Here is a 14,757-nt window from a genome sequence, read left to right on the forward strand (position 1 = left end):
GATGCAATGTTAATATATATTATTTCCCCTCCATTTTACCCCAAGAGACCAGCCCAAAATTGAAATAGAGCAGTCCATTAATCAAGTTACCCTGTAGACGACAAACTGAACCGATAAAGTTGGTGGCAGAGCCGGAGCTCTGTGGTAGCCAGGAGTCATGTCTGAATGCAAATTTGGTCAGAAACTGTCTTTAAAATAGAACATTTGATTCTTGCAGTGGCAAGTATATCCATTATTTTCTCACCATCGCTGAAAAACAACATGGTTGAGGAGCTAAGGTGTATGATACCATCTACAGTAACAGTTTCATGTGACAAAATGCACCGTTTTCTAGAAACTTGCTCAACATATTCATAATACAAGCAGAAACAAAAGTTAAACGTAGTGTATTGGGTTTTTTTTTCAGGAATGCTGTACAGCATAATTCACTTTTTTTAATGTATTTGGGGTCAGTTCTGAAATACATCAAACATGAAATGAAACCATGTGACAACAACACAAAAAACCCTATTTCTGTATATACAGGAATAATTGTGGAATAAATAAATATACACATATAAATAAAATACCCATTGACTGAATTAACTTGAAGTCGTTCTCTTTAGTCTGTAGCGCACTTGAAGATCTCCCTCCGGCTGGAGCATCCCGAAACCGTAGCGGCTCTGATTGACAGGCGGCACTCGAGCCTGTGGGTCACACACTTCCAGGTCCAGACGGGTCAGCATCAAGAGCACAAATCTGGATGCAAAGGAGGGTAAAAGTCAAACCCACACTCTTTGGTCTTCAATCTGCTTTGTGAAACTCAATCATGTGACTGGATCTTTATGCCTGGGAACATACAAGCTCCTGCTATCTTCACCCTTTGAAGCCTCATTGCCCCCCGCCCCCCAAAACCTTCGCACCCCCCATCCCCAATTCCCATAATTACAGAATCGAAGGAATCACTACACTACAGTCTATCTACTGCCTTGAAGTGATTCTCAGCAAACGATAGTGACGCCACATCATCTCCCGGCTGAATGTGCTGCACGTACATGACAGAAGAGATACACATCTTAAAGCACTCACTTTTTAATGGTTGTCACGGCAAAGTCTTTCCCCACGCACATATTGGTCCCCGCTCCCCAAGGCAAGGTGAAGTACTTCAGCCTTCTGCCGTCCTTGTAGAAATCATCCTTGGCTGTCAGGTCTTCATTTAGGAAGCGGTCATACTTGAAAAGCTGTCACAAAGGAAAGATGGTTATTATTATTATTCATTTTTATATTATTTTAGTATGAGTAGTCGTAGCAGTAGTCACGATATAAAAAATTTATGTCACTTTAACTATATTTATGATTTTATTGACATACCATTAAATTGATTAAACAAATGTTTACTTTTTTTTTTTAAACAGAGAGGCAAGTGAACTTTTCGAGATTTTTTTTGGTGCTGATTCCCTAGTTGGTACATCAGGTTTCAATATGTTTTTCTCAAATGCCATAGTTATAAATCCCAACGGATGGTTCCGTCTGCATCGTGCCTGAGGGTTCAAAATAATGAAATAAGAATATCACAGAAACCTGATGCGCTAGGAAAAAAAAGTGAAGAAATGTTTTTAATCACTTTCGAAAATATGTGTAGGGCCACATGAAGCGAGCTCAGAATACCATTACCAGTTTTATTTTTCCCAAATTTGGTTATATATTACATACACATATATCGTACACATACTTCGCATTTTATATCCCTTGCATAGAGATTGTCTGGGATGAATAAAATGTTTTTTGGTGCTGCATGTTGAGCTGCATGGGGTATTTACACCCACCTGAGTGAGCAAAAATAGTTCCTTGACCTCTAATCCATCCGCCCTCTCATTACATGTTATGTCTTGTGACTTGTTGTAACTGTCATAGGCTTATTTATGTGCTTGGGTCTTTTTTTTTATCCTGGACTTAAATTATCCTCAGAAGAGGATAGTTCGAGCATGTTTTTTTTTCCCCTCTCCCTACCCGGTGTTTTCCTTTCTGAACTCTGACTGTAAATTTCCCCAATTGCGTGACAAATAAAGGATATCTTAAAGTCTTAAATGTGTTGACGCATGACATGAATATTCTTAAAACCTGCACTGTCCTCTTAGCACACAGTACCTGCGGTTCTTGGTGTATCTGCGGGTCCATTTGGGGGCTCAGAAAGGGAAACAGACACACTTTGTCCCCACGTCTGAGGCGGTACTCTTCCCCGTTGGCCATGCGCAGGACCTTGTCTTGCACCACGTCTCTGCTGATCATTGCGGCGGCGGTGAGTCGTAGGGTCTCTTTCAGAACGCTGTCTGTAGGATGGATGGAAACTCAGCCGACTTGAATAATGTGTCTCCAACAAAAAATGGCTTTATTGCTGAATTATCTATTGTGACGTTCACAAAAGTGAAGGTGGATGAATGTCGCCACGAACCTAACACGGGTGTAGGATGTGCTTTCTTCACTCGAGCAATGCTGGGGGCGTGCTGGGGGGAGCTGTCCTCCAGAGTAAGACCTCTCATCTCTGACTGGACCGCCTTCATAGCCTCAGGGTGAGTGAGCAGGAAGCCAAGGAGCCAAAAGGCTGCTGGTCCAGCATTACACTGAAAAGAAAAATCATATATGTTCGGTATTGACATTTCATTTGGGAATTGGACAAGGGGGTTTAAGGTGATCTTATTCCCAAGCATGCTGTTTTTATCTACTGTACTGTACCAGGGATGGGCAACATATACATTTTAAAAGATGATAAATATTATATGTTCATTTTCCACCCAAAAAACCCCAAAACAAAACAAAAAGATGAGGGGAAATTGGGGGTGGGGGATCCTGGAAAATTAGGAAAAAATACCAAATATTAAAACTTATTGAAAGAAAAAAAAAAGAAAACAATCAGTGCATTTAATGTATATTTCTTGTTCAGCAGTTTTGTGCCGTCCTTGAATGGTAATTTTTATGCAAAAAAAGAAAAGAAAAAGTAGAGTATCTGGTTGTTTTGTTGTTTGTCATACATCTGGTTTGAAAGTGCATGTCACAAGCCCTTTGTGACCTCCCCCAGTAGCATTGATGGAAAAATTGCGGGCCCCTCCAATATTTAAGTCACCCATCCCTGGATCCCACTGACTGGACACTTCATTAGGCACAGCACACCAAAATGGCCAATCAAAATAGAGCATAATTATCCGTGTAAAGGATCCGGCACACAGCTCTTACACGTGTACCTAATGAAGTGAGCAGAAGCAATGAGATTGGATTTTATAGCACTGTCAGCCTCTGGCTGAGAGACACCTGAGCCTGTCAGACAGTAATAGCTCAGGGTTAAGGGAGCCTTTTTTGGGGGGGGCGTTTTTTTTTTTTTTTTGAGCACTGACAGTCAGGCCAATTGGGCACAAGCTGCAACACTTTGTCCTCCCTGCCCTTTTATATCCTCAGGTAATGACCCTCTTATCATGCCAGTAGAGACACACGATGGACTCTGGTGAAATGATGTGCGGCAGTGGGTGACCTGTTGGACTTTTTACGATACGATGCTCGTTTTTTTTCATGAAAGATCATTAGGTCTTTTTTTTTCTTTTTTGATGAGGAGCTGTATGCCATTGCTGGCCTGCGGCTATTACGGCAATCACTTCTCCATAAAGGACATAACCTTCACATCTGTTCTCCTGAGACTGTTTTTAAAAAATACTGAGGTAGCCTATTCTCTTTAATAGCCCGATGTGCTTTTTTTGTAAAAATATTTTTTGCTAATCTGCACTAATGACATTTAGTCTGTGTTTCTAAAATTTTATGCTTGAAATAACAACTTTGGCAAGCAAACAACGGAAAGGCAGATCAACAGAAATGTTGAATTGTGTATTGTGGCTTGGCAGAATTCGTGGACAAACCTAAAAAAAAGTTGCCAGATCATCATGCTGCTTCCTTTACAATTTAGGATGCAGAGCTACATTGGCCCACACGGCAACAAAAGGATAGAAAGAACAGCAGGAATACACTCAATAGATTAACAGCAGTATGATAAGCATTATTGATTTCCCATTGGTTATTTATTGCGAAATCAAATTTTCTTTTTAACCACAGTGCCAACTGCTGGGCCTGATGGTGCACTGGCTGACTTGCCCACACTGCAAAGTCCCAACTACTTCTCACCATTGCTTTTCACAATGCTGTATTCCTGGCAAAAAGGAGCAGCAGTTTCCACTGCCCACATGGCAATAAAAGGATAAGGAGAGCCGACAGGAACATGTTCATTCTACTGTACCTTTATTGTATGATGTTTTTTTGGGGGGCGGGTCAGAGGCGATATTTAATTTTTTCAAAAACTTTATTGTACTACTCTGTATTAACTATAAAATAGCAATGGGCAAAGGAAATAAATGAGTTGTTTAGCCACAATGCCATCTGGTGGGCCTTCATGAGGTCCTGTTTTTGAGAGGTTGTTCTATGCAAAGAGGACCAATTGTAAATTCAACAAAGTTTCTCAAAGTCCAGTCTGTGGACGTCTGATGGTCCCCACAAAAACTCCAAGTGGTCCGCGACAACATTTGTGATTTAATTTTATAGATCATTTGGAGCCCATTCTTTGCGGACTTGAAAGTCATTTTAAAATAAGATTGATTTAGTCTTTTTTTCAGTTATTCAACTGTTCATTCAACCAACCATTCAAGTTCAGGCTTATTATTATTTTTCATTTCCGATCCAGTTTATCCTCACAAGGGTCACAGGGAGTGTGGGAGCCTATCCCAGCTGTCTTTGGGCAGTAGGCAAAGGGACACCCTGAACCGGTTGCCAGCCAATCGCAGGGCACGCAGAGACAAACAACCATTCGCGCTCACGCTCACACCTAGGGACAATTTAGAGTGTTCAATCAGCCTCCATACATGTTTTTGGAATGTGGGAGGAAACCGGAGTACCCGGAGAAAACCCACGCAGGTACGGGGAGAACATCCAAACTTCACACAGGAAGGCACAGTCGAACCCACGACCTCTGCACTGTGAGGCCTACGTGCTAACCACTGGACCACCAGGCCACTGCTCATTATTAATATTATTATTATTTATAATAATTTCTAAAATTGGTGGTTTACGTTTTTGAGGCGCGGTGTTGATAAATCCTCCCCCAAAAAATAGAGAAGCACTGACCCCAGACTGCCTGTGTTCTGCAGTGAAATATTAATGATGATGATGAAAACTCATGTTCCTAAATAATTTACCACTTCAGGACTAAAACGTGTTCGCCAGTGATTGTGAGTCCCCATCCAAGTGTGCGTTTGTGTGCGTGCGCACATGCGCGCACGTAGTCGTGCGCCCTTGCTTGCCCTCAAAGGCTGAAAGCCGAAGTTAAATCTACTTTCTGTGCTTATTTATTTCACCGTTGATCATATGCAAGGGGAGACCTGGCATCACCCATTAGCGTCATTTTTGCAAGGCGACGAGACAGATTTTGAAGCGCACCTCTGCGACTGCTTGCGTGCGACACGTTTCACAACACCTTTTCCGGCCTCCCTGCTAATCCCTCTATTCTCTCTGCAGGGATTGCTCCACATTCCATGCCAGACTGTGTGCTGTGGGGATCCCAGCAGGCATGATGGAGCACAAACAAACAAGCGGGAGGACTGACTAATGGTCTTTCCCCTGATCTGCAGAGCACGCCAGAGCTCCCGCAGTCAGCAGGTGACTTACTGGGGGGCTTTCCTCACTTAGCAAAACGTCATTGCTCCGGTGGGGTTTTAATGAGGGGTGTGAATATGTTCTGCAGCAGCGGTCGAGGGCACAATTTAAGCTTGCTATCGCCACCTACTGGTCATATGAAGCAACAAGGAAGTTTCACACTATGAGGAGTTTGAGCAATAAACATCCTTAATCATCCAGCTTCCATGGAATTGGGGTTTGTTGTAGTAATAAAGACTTTCTAAAATTTGACTAGTTAACATCTTGCACTTAACTAGTTGTATGCTAATGTGAACGGGTTCACAGTTTTGCCTCAATAATCACATGTAGTTGTCAGGCCAAAGTTGTGACAAAAAGGAGACTTGCACATGGATTTTAAGATGGACATCAAGTTGTTTGAGTATTTATCTGATAGGAGGCCAGAGGTTAGTGCCTCACAGTGCAGAGGTCGTGGGTTCGATCCCCGCTCCGGCCTCTCTGTGTGGAGGTTGCATGTTCTCCCCGTGCCTGCGTGGTTTTTCTCCGGGTACTCCGGTTTCCTCCCACATTCCAAAAACATGCATGAAGGCTGATTGAACACTGTACATTGCACCTAGGTGTGAGCGCGGGTGGTTGTTCGTCTCCGTGTGCCCTGTGATTGGCTGGCAACCGGTTCAGGGTGTGCCCCGCCTATTGACCGAAGACTGCTGGGGTAAGCTCCAGCAGTACCCCCCCCCGCCCCCGCAACACTTGTGAGGAAGAGCGGATTGGAAAATGAATGGATGGATTGATGGACGGATGGATGCCTCCTTAATAAGGAGGCTCAGAGTGTGTGACATGCTTACCAGTGGGGTCTAGCAGTGTTACTCATACAGGACAGTGGTTTACGACTAGTAAAGTTTATCTTAGCTGGAGTGGGCCAAAAAATAAAACGCTAGTACGACTACTACTGCATGTAATTGTCTTGTAGAAAGTGTGTACTGGAACATCGACTTCGCATTTCTTCGATATATCGATTCGCTTATCGACTCTGGTATCCATCTTAAGGTTGACTGGTCAGGTACTAGTCCTCACTTATAGTACAACTGGCATACTAGGAGGACAACTACATGTTATGAGTGAGGCATAATTGTGCACTAGTCGACATCTGTGCTGCTACCTCTAGTGACGGTTTCTACCAGCTAACATTTAGCAGTTCACGAGTCGTACTCGAAGAGCGCAGATGTCAACCAGTGCAAAGTATACAGTACATACACAATTTAGATAAAGGTCGATACTTAATTCCTGTGCGCACTCAAAAGAAGAAAAGGTGTGTCATCACTTAGTCAAAAAACACACAAAAAACCAGTCGTACTATATAAGTTTGATGTACAGGTCCAGACAGGTTCCTACACTACCTGCTGTCAAGGAATCTTCTGGTCCAGCCTTTTTTCTTTGTTTGTTCAATGCACCAAATTCTCAGAGGCTGTTTGGGCGTGACGAGATTCATTTCCCTGTCGTTCATGTCATTTAAAGTCTTTAAGCTTTTCAAATCCTTTTTCAGTTGATTCCTAGCAATAGAGCCGGCTTGTTTAAATGCCTTTGAACCAGATTATACAAGCCATAATAATGCTGACCCCCCCCCCCCAAAAAAAAATAAAATAAAATAAACCTCACCTGTGTGGTCCACAGCTGCAGCAAAAGAGCTCTTTTCTGCATCTCAGCATCCACTCCTTCTTTCTGGAGGAAGCACTGGTAGCTCCTCTGCCAGGACCTCCACTCGGCCTCCCCGCTGTGCTGGTTGTTTGGAGACAGCAGTTCCCAAAGTCGCTTCCGTGACGAGTGGGCTGCCTGGCTCTCCCCTGTCAGGCACATTTGAAGTCAACCCACTGATAGAAGGTCAGAAAATGATCAAGGGTGATTGTTGAAGCTCACCTCCTTTGAGTGAGCAGCGAGCCAGTTTGGAAAGAAGATGATCAAACTTGCGAAATTCATTGTAGACTGCAGTGACGTCCTGCGTGCTGTCAAATAACGTGAAGTAGCCGGCTCTGTGCACAACAACAACAACCTCAGTCCGTGATATATTGTTTCGTTTTTATTTTCATAATCCTTGAACTCTTAACAGTGATTCTTGTTGCACAACGTCTAAAACTAATCCGAGCAACCGGTAATCGCAAAACGGCTCATCGAGTTTGCAAAAACCAAAAGCACAAACACTTCCTTGTACCGAGTTTGTAATTTTGTAGCACACAGCTCATTGCTATTCTTACACTCAATTTCCAAATGATCAACACACTCCTTGCAAAACTATAAGCATTTATGGATATTAATGACATTCTTCAACCAATTGTCTGGCCGCACTGTCACAGGAAAAAGACAGTTTGAGATAATTAGGTCACTTTGCAACAGGCCTGAGCGTTCAAAATGCTCAATCATAATGGAGCTGGGATCAAAAACATGCAGAATAGTGACCAGCGTTTGACACCTGTGCCCAACAATGTTGTACTTTATAAACACTAACATGAAGCCATGAGTGCATCGCAAATTTAAAGGCCGTCCAGTGTCAGATGGGCTATATTCCTCTTGTGTCTTTATCCAGAGGTGAGGTTACCTGAAGAGGAGGCGGTAACATAGGCTGAACAGTCCCTCTCGTCTCCATTCCGATTGGCTGGACGGATCTGGTAACAGCAGCTCGTGAAGGTGAGCACTTATGGAATGATTCATCTCAGACAAGCAGACACCTCGAAAATGTCTGTAGGCCAAATATCAACGGGGAATCTTAGTGAGATTTGCACAATTACAACACGTCAATTCCCATTGAGTGAATCACTAATTACGTTTCCATAAACATCCTCTCCGCTGAGGGCTCGACGCCTGGCAACTGCAGGCCAAAAACTCTTTTTATGAGCTGCTGTCTGCTGTGGCTGAAGTCCAGGCGGATGTTGTCCTGAAACACTGCGTCAAAAGAGTGCGGATCTAACAGCACCGTCACGTAATGGCCCGCAACGCACACCTGGAAGCACATAGTTTTTCGTTGACTCACTTATGTTGTCATATCCGATTGTTTCTGATGACAGAAAATAAGAGTGAGATTAGCTAGAACCCGACAATTATGCAACAGGTAATGCATTTTTCATTATTGTCCTTTAATTTGTGTTGGGCGAGTGCATTTGTTTAACAACTGCTGTACTCTGTACCCCAGGGGTGTCCAAACGTTTTGCCAAGGGGGCCAGATTTTATGTGGTAAAATGTCGGGGGGCCGACCTTGGCTGACATTCTTTACATTGAACAACAATATTGTTCAACAAATTTTAGTAAGTTTTCAGTCTGTTTCACATTTCCATTCATTCATTCATCTTCCGTACCGCTTGATCCTCACTAGGGTCGCGGGGGGTGCTGGAGCCCATCCCAGCTGTCTCCGGGCAGTAGGCGGGGGACACCCTGAATCGGTTGCCAGCCAATCGCAGGGCACACAGAGACCAACAACCATTCGCACTCACACTCACACCTAGGGACAATTTAGAGTGTTCAATCAGCCTGCTATGCATATTTTTGGAATGTGGGAGGAAACCGGAGCACCCGGAGAAAACCCACGCAGGCCCGGGGAGAACATGCAAACTCCACACAGGGAGGCCGGAGCTGGAATCGAACCCGGTACCTCTGCACTGTGAAGCCGACGTGCTAACCACTGGACTACCGGGCCGCCCTTCACATTTCCATTTTTATTTTAATTTCAACAATCTTAAGAATTTCTTTTGGTTCATTTGAAACAGGAATTTGAAATATGACATATCAGTCAATATAAACACGCAGCGATGTCTTGTTAACTCGTGAGTGATGCCCTCTAGTGTCTAAATGCTATTACTCATTTAGTGAATGCTATTACTCATTTAGCCACTAGAGGGAAGCAGTACTCTATGAAACATCACTCACCAGTCTACGAGACCTCAGTCAATGCAACACGTGTTCCATTGCGCCCAACCTGCGGGCCAGACGGCACTGATTTTATGACGGGGGCCGAGGGCCGGATGAAATTCGACCGCGGGCCGGATTTGGCCCGCGGGCCGGACTTTGGACATGCCTGCTGTACCCAGTATCAAAGTCTACAGCTATTCAGGAATAAAAATCGCTTTCGCTGCCCGTTTTATGAAAAGATTCAAATGGATTTTTAAAACAAAATGAATGAGTTTAGAAGTAAAAAATAAAAGAATAAAATAAAGGTGCTTTATGTACATGTATTTCATATATATCATGTTGTTCTGTGCAGCACCAGAAGTCTAAATACGGTATTCTGATGAATATTGTGCTTGTGGAATATGGATTAAAAAGAAAAATGCACAGGTTCCCATTCATCTGACGGGGAGGACAGTTTGCCTTGTTCTGCCACTCGACTGAAAATGACATCACAGTTGCTCAGGGGTCAGGTCACGACAAGTCCAGGCGCACCTGTTTCTGAGTTTGGCCATATGATGTTCAGAAGCTGAGCACTGATTGGACAGTAGGTGAGCTGATAGCGATTGTGATGTCACTTTCAGTCACCAGCAAGTGAGTGACAAAATGGCCGCCGACAGAGATGATACAATACAATACAATACAATACAATACATGCTGATTTATATAGCGCTTTCACAACAGCGGCAGCTGTAACAAAGCGCTTTACAAAACAGTTAACATAAAGTAAAATAATAAACACAACACATAACATAAAACACGGACAGTCGTGCAGTCCTAACCACTTTTCCGTCACACGCTTTGTTGTTTGAAGCGGTTTGAGATGAAAGAGGAGAGAATCAAAGTGTCCTTTAACCAGTGGATCAGAGACGTCATGCTCAAAATGTGCACACGTCGGCTACAAGCTAAGTTTCAAAGTCAACAAGAAGCTGTAGCATCCATTGACGAAAAAAGAGATTGGTTCACTTCTCCTGTCCCATGGAAATCCATTTCAATTCCAAGCGGCAACTCACGGTTCCAAATACGCATCGGCGCTCTTCGCCAACGCTCCTCTCTCCTCATCCTCAACTTCAGCGGCCATCCATCCAGCCGCACCAACGCCAACTGTCCCAACAGCGCTGACATAGCCACTGAACAAATCGGGGTTGTGAAAAATGCTGCCCATTACTGGCGCAAAAAACACAAGCGCCCCAGGTCTGTCCAGCACCGACAGTCAATGGCGCCGACATTCCTCCCAATCAAAATCTGTGCTGGTACAGGCGTGCTGCCGAGAAGGCGCAACCACCAAGCACAGATACTGCTCCTTTGACGAATGTCGTGGCCAAAAAGCGCTGAAAACAGTCCATATCAGGTCCACACAATGAAACAACAAACAACATGTGACAAAACAAAAGACAAAAACAGCAAAAAAGAACAAAAAAGAACAAAAAAGCAAGGCTCTTGAAGAGCACTTGCCGAAGGCTGCCTACTCGGGCGTCATCTTGGAAAAAAAAAAAAAAAAAAATGAGTGAGAACTGGTTCATTTTTCTGCTAAATTCATATTGTTTATACTGTTCACAACTACAGTAGTGACTAGTTAGTAGACTAGACTAGTAGACCAGTGACCAATGTATCAAAATATTATCAAGAAAATTTTTGACTTAACACCCACTTTAACCCACCCACTGGGCGGCCCGGTAGTCCAGTGGTTAGCACGTCGGCTTCACAGTTCAGAGGTACCGGGTTCGATTCCAGCTCCGGCCTCCCTGTGTGGAGTTTGCATGTTCTCCCCGGGCCTGCGTGGGTTTTCTCCGGGTGCTCCGGTTTCCTCCCACATTCCAAAAAACATGCGTAGCAGGCTGATTGAACCTTCTAAATTGTCCCTAGGTGTGAGTGTGAGTGCGAATGGTTGTTCGTTTCTGTGTGCCCTGCGATTGGCTGGCAACCGATTCAGGGTGTCCCCTGCCTACTGCCCGAAGACAGCTGGGATAGGCTCCAGCACCCCCCGCGACCCTAGTGAGGATTAAGCGGCTCGGAAGATGAATGAATGAATGAATGAATGAATGAATGACCCACTTTAACTCATTCACTCCCAAAGACGTTTTTAAACGTCTTTTCAGACTTGGTCTAGAATTGACTGGTACTCAATGAGTTAAATACAGTTATTTTTACATTGGTTAATTTGTAAATAATACTTGTACCAATTAGTTTTTAGAGAAAAAAATCGGTATCTTTTTAACATGTACAACTTGCTATTATTCTTGATGAATTATTCTGATGATATCGCGAGTCGTTCTATGATTTTCAGCAAAGTACAATACAATACAATACAATACAATACATGCTGATTTATATAGCGCTTTCACAACAGCGGCAGCTGTAACAAAGCGCTTTACAAAACAGTTAACATAAAGTAAAATAATAAACACAACACATAACATAAAACACGGACGGTCGTGCAGTCCTAACCACTTTTCCGTCACACGCTTTGTTGTTTGAAGCAGTTTGAGATGAAAGAGGAGAGAATCAAAGTGTCCTTTAACCAGTGGATCAGAGACCTCATGCTCAAAATGTGCACACGTCGGCTACAAGCTAAGTTTCAAAGTCAACAAGAAGCTGTAGCAGTAGAAGTATGTGCGCATGTCGTGTGCATGCCCTCACCGATTGCATAAAAGCGGTCTCTTTAGTTTGCAAGATTGCTTCTGTTTTCCTGTTCCTGTTGTCTAACCACTTTTGTAAGCCTGCAACTCTGTGAAGCCTTAAAGGAACCTTCCGTTCGTATTTACTTACGGTAAAGACATCCCCGTGTTTCTCCTTCATTCGGGACAAAAACTTTGCGACATCCTTTTGGAATGCAAGTGCGTGTCCCAACCATGGTATAACACCTTTGTCCAAAGGAGGCTCATTTTCCTGTCTGTGTCAAGCAGAGAGAAAGAAAAAAAACATGTCTTAAGACAGCTCATTTGTGTATTTTTCCACAAATATCAACTCGAAGTTGTCACACGACATTTCTCAACCAATTTGCTTCTTCCGTGCAAGAATGCAACTCACTTTGAACGCCCGTGTGGACTGTCCTATTCGATTGTTGTTCTACGTATCAAAACGAGATTCCTTTGATTTAGAACTATATCAAATGCTCTTGCTGCAATTAAACGTGATCACAAATATGCGTTCTGCTATGCACCACACACAGATTGCCACTTGCTTTAGTACTACGCACTGCAGTATACATGTGGTAACATGTATTAAGCTGTCCAAGAAGTTCCTCAATCCAAATGTATGCACGTATACTGTAAATGAATGAATGAATGACTTACCTGGTGCGAGTGTAGTAGAGGAGAATGAGTATAGGAACACATATAAGTAGTAAAAACAGCACCCACAGCATGTCTGTGAAGTGATAGATGTCCTACCCCCGAGATAATGTACTCCATAGCCAGAGGTAACTGACTTATATGTGTTCTCAAGATGAGTTTCTTTCTTGTCAGGAGGCGTGGAAAGGTGTGGCTGCTGACATGACATGGCTTACACAATGTAACAAAGCATACAGCACTGACATATTCCACTAAGTCAACATCGTGCGATCATTTATAAAACAACCAAACAAAAAGGATTATATAATATTACAATCTTAGGGCCTGCTTGGAGGTCAGCTAGCTTTGTTTACTTTTCTGCTAGGTCAAATTTTCCTGTTCTACTAGCAAATACTTTTGCCTCAATGAAATAATGCGATCCTCATTTCAGGACTTCATGTTCTTTTTTGATAAGCCCATTTTGTTTTTTGGAGTGCAATGACATCAGCATCACCATCATGGCGAAAGGATTCATGTTTCATGAACACGAGGGTTGATGTTGGGACTTGCATACTTCAAGGCAAGCGTCATTCTGTGACGCAAGCCCTTCAACGTAGAGAAACGGACTATATTTAGGATTTCAGTCAAGATGAGCAGGTACACGTAAGGAACACCTGATGACACACTGAATGGAAGCTCGGGGAATCTTACCTCACTCGAAATTGTATCCAGGGGAGAATGTTTTGTTTCCACTCGTGTTGTATGTGACACTGTGAGTAATGAGATTGACTAAAAATATTTTGAGATACTGTACATTTTGTAGTACAACGGGTTGAATTTATTTGTTAATGGACTGCAGTTACATTGACACACAAAGAGTGGTTGATGCATCCACCGCACCAGCAGAGGGAAGTCATGCACTTTTTGAAAGCTGGACCTTTCGAATTCGTTTTGAACAGTCAACCTGGCTTCCACTACACTGCAAGTTTGGATCCGGAAAAGTCAGTCAATCCAGTAGTGACTTGTAACAAATGATACGTTAATTAGGCATTTCATTTGAGCCCCCCCCCCCCCCCATCCTAGGATTCGATCATTAAATTGTATATCCATTTTTTCAGAGTAATTTAAATTAATTCCAATAAATGTTTTATTGGCATAAATAATTGATTGACTTCTTCACCTTTATTGAATGTTGCCTATCCAGTAAAACTGTGTTTTGATTGATAATTAATTGATTAATTAGAAAATGCCTTATAGGGAAAACATTCAAAATGGCAATCGCTGAATGATTAAAAAGTACTTCACATATTCTACATAAACATGTTAAATTATTATTCCTGTTGTTATTTGAACTTCGTCTACGAATGACCTAGCACTTCTGTGCATTTTTACCCTTTCATGTACCCTGTAACCTGATAACCTGATAAGCTGTCCACTGTAGTAACCGCTGTCCCTGAAAGGGTTAAAATTGTAATTTGAGCACAAACATTTCCCCTCCTTTTGACACGTATTGAAAACCCCTCAATGATACGCAGCTCACCCACAATCCCAATGAGGACAAGTGTGAAAGAGAATGAATGGATGATTGCAACCCCATTTACAATCAAAATGATCCTCTCAGATTCTTTAGAGTGCAAAACAAAGTAGCAACAAACCAAAGAATGATCTTGTTAAAAGAACAATAAAAAGTGGGTGGTGGGGGGTTGGGGGGAACATATTTTTAAATGTATGCGTTTTTAAGTGAGGATATTGGTTAAATTGTTAGAATGATTCGTTGATATGCGGTCTACCATGTTTGGACACGTCAGAGAGACAAGTCACGTGGTTTTTCATTTTTATTTTTTTTATATGAAGCAGACTATAATGGTTTCCATAATTGTATTTTACTTTGTGGCTAACAGACGGTCGTTGT

General features: G+C 42.8%; 1 protein-coding gene and 2 long non-coding RNA genes across 4 annotated transcripts; 2 read left to right on the forward strand and 1 right to left on the reverse strand.

Moving 5' to 3' along the window:
* Positions 1-413: 413 nt before the first annotated feature.
* Positions 414-13,179, reverse strand: ptgis (prostaglandin I2 (prostacyclin) synthase). Its single transcript, XM_052075479.1, has 10 exons — positions 12,870-13,179; positions 12,343-12,466; positions 8,460-8,635; positions 8,234-8,374; positions 7,558-7,670; positions 7,300-7,484; positions 2,432-2,600; positions 2,128-2,309; positions 1,069-1,220; positions 414-738 (listed from the first exon to the last, which is right to left on the reverse strand). Exons 1-10 carry the CDS (start codon positions 12,938-12,940, stop codon positions 582-584), a joined length of 1,470 nt encoding a protein of 489 aa, XP_051931439.1. The 5' UTR covers positions 12,941-13,179; the 3' UTR covers positions 414-581.
* On the forward strand, positions 3,472-8,353 carry LOC127607332 (uncharacterized). The gene is made up of 3 exons (XR_007964059.1): positions 3,472-3,686; positions 5,527-5,667; positions 8,222-8,353. It is a non-coding gene; the product is annotated as an uncharacterized LOC127607332 (long non-coding RNA).
* Positions 11,711-13,668, forward strand: LOC127607326 (uncharacterized). 2 transcript variants are annotated; one of them, XR_007964053.1, is made up of 3 exons: positions 11,711-11,864; positions 12,181-12,343; positions 13,340-13,668. It is a non-coding gene; the product is annotated as an uncharacterized LOC127607326 (long non-coding RNA). The 2 variants fall into 2 exon arrangements; XR_007964052.1 differs by having other exon boundaries at positions 12,181-12,326.
* Positions 13,669-14,757: the final 1,089 nt, after the last annotated feature.

The sequence above is a fragment of the Hippocampus zosterae genome, chromosome 9 (assembly GCF_025434085.1).
Source record: "Hippocampus zosterae strain Florida chromosome 9, ASM2543408v3, whole genome shotgun sequence".
NCBI lineage: Eukaryota > Metazoa > Chordata > Actinopteri > Syngnathiformes > Syngnathidae > Hippocampus > Hippocampus zosterae.

Coding starts and splice junctions, on each gene's coding strand:
- ptgis (XM_052075479.1), bottom strand. CDS start 12,940: ATGCTGTGGGTGCTGTTTTTACTACTTATATGTGTTCCTATACTCATT. Junction 8,375..8,459: donor GAGAGGATGTTTATGGAAAC/GTAATTAGTGAT, acceptor TTTGGCCTACAG/ACATTTTCGAGGTGTCTGCT. Junction 2,601..7,299: donor TGCAGCTGTGGACCACACAG/GTGAGGTTTATT, acceptor TTTTCTTTTCAG/TGTAATGCTGGACCAGCAGC.